Raw genomic sequence first — 2,037 nt, forward strand, 5'->3', positions numbered from 1 at the left:
GGTTGTTAGTCTGAAATCACTTACCTCTGAAACTTGTAAGGAAGAACAGTTCCTTGCCTCTTACTAGCTTATGGTGGTGCCTGTCAATCATTGGCATTCCCTGGCTTGCAACTGCATCACTCCAATCTCTGCCTGTGTTGTCACATGGCTGTCTTCTCTCTGTGTGTCTGTTTTTCTCTGGTGCTCCACACCAGTCATATTGGATTAAGGGCCCACCTTATTCCAGTTTGAGATAATCTTGACTTACCACATCTGCAATTCTCCTACTTCCAAGTAAGGTCACATTGTGAGGTACTGGGGGTTAAGGACTTCCAACATATTTTTGGAGAGGAGGGGATAAAATTCAACCCATTAGCAGTCACAACTGGAAATATTCAACTTGTTTACCTTTTCTATTTTAAGCTGAAAGGAGTATTCCTGAGAAGTTTTAGGGTTTGGGAATGATATTCTGATTACTAGAAACCATTCAGATGTTATAATACTGTTGATTTCTTTCTAGGGATGGAATTTATAAACAACCATGAACAACTTCACTTTCTTCACTGAGTTCATCCTCCTTGGGCTGTCTGCTGACACCCACGTCCAGACTCTGCTCTTTGTGCTGTTTCTGGGAATTTACCTCTTGACTCTGATGGGGAATCTGGTGATGATCCTCGTGATCAGGGGGGATTCTCACCTCCATATCCCCATGTATTTTTTCCTTGGACACCTGTCCTTCCTAGATATCTGCTTCTCCTCAGTTACTATGCCCAAAATGCTGCAGAACTTCCTGTCTGAGAAGAAAAGCATCTCGGTCTGGGGCTGCATCACCCAGAGTTTCTTTTTTCTTCTCTCTGGGTGTGCTGAAGCCAGTCTTCTCTCTGCCATGGCCTATGACCGCTATGCTGCTGTCTGCTACCCTCTGCTCTATACCATGGTCATGAACAGATCCCTTTGCATAGTAATGGTTAGTGCAGCATGGGTGATGGGGTTTCTGAACTCACTGGTGAATAATCTTTTCATCCACAAGTTACATTTTTGTGGGTCCAATGTCATCTCCCACTTCTGCTGCGAGCTACCCTCACTCTTCCCTCTGTCATGTACTGATCCCACTGCCAACAAATTCCTTCTGTCAGGGTCCAGTGCATTTCTGGGACTGCTGACACTTCCCCTGATCCTCTTCTCTTACTCCAGAATCATTTCTGCCATTCTGAACATCCGCTCCTCTGAGGGCCAAGCCAAAGCCTTCTCCACCTGCTCCTCCCACCTCACCGTGGTACTCTTGTTCTATGGGACAGCTCTATTCAGGTACATCAGCCCTGCCTCAGGCTCGGTGTTGGAGCGAGTGGTCTCCATTCAGTACAGTGTAATCACATCTTTGGTGAACCCCCTCATCTACAGTCTCAAGAACCAAGAGGTGAAGGCAGCTCTGCAGAGGCTGCTGAGGCAATGAACGTGCTCCTCAGATAAGGGATTATCTGTGTGGTGTTGTCAGAGAATGGGGTGGAGAGATCTTCAGAAATACCTTGAGAGGCTAAAAGACATTTGAGGCCAGTGGTTCCAACCACTAATCTGCTGAATCAACAGTAGAGCTCAACAATCTTTTTTTTTTTTTTTTTTAAGATTTTATTTATTTATTCATGGGAGACACAGAGAGAGAGGCAGAGAGAGCAGCAGGCTCCATTAAGGGAGCCTGATGTGGGACTCGATCCTGGGTCGCGTTAAACCCCTGAGCCACCAGACCAGGGCTGCCCAACAATCTATGTTTTAATTAGCCAGGTGAGTGTGAGAAGTATGAGAAAAAATGTTGTGGGACAACTAATGTTTGAGAAAACTATCTTTGGTGAAAGATAAAATATTAACATCTCAAAATGAAGAATCTCTTTTAAATGAGAGAGTTGGAACATTTGATTGTGTTCACACCCTCTGCAAGACTGTAAAAGAGAAAAATTTTAAAAACCTACATTATTTTATTTTACTTTTTAAAAGATTTTATTTACTTATTTGACAGAGAACATAAGCAGGGGGAGTAGAAGCAGAGGGAGAGTGAGAAGCAGG

The 2,037-nt window shown here is 44.0% G+C and overlaps 1 protein-coding gene across 1 annotated transcript; it reads left to right on the top strand.

Annotated features, from left to right (window-relative positions):
• The first annotated feature begins 520 nt into the window (after positions 1 to 520).
• Positions 521 to 1,432, top strand: LOC112921227 (olfactory receptor 5BS1-like). Its single transcript, XM_026000473.2, has one exon. The coding sequence runs from the start codon at positions 521 to 523 to the stop codon at positions 1,430 to 1,432; it is 912 nt and encodes a 303-aa protein (XP_025856258.1).
• The last annotated feature ends 605 nt before the right edge of the window (positions 1,433 to 2,037 follow it).

This window comes from Vulpes vulpes, chromosome 8, assembly GCF_048418805.1.
Source record: "Vulpes vulpes isolate BD-2025 chromosome 8, VulVul3, whole genome shotgun sequence".
Taxonomy (NCBI): Eukaryota; Metazoa; Chordata; class Mammalia; order Carnivora; family Canidae; genus Vulpes; species Vulpes vulpes.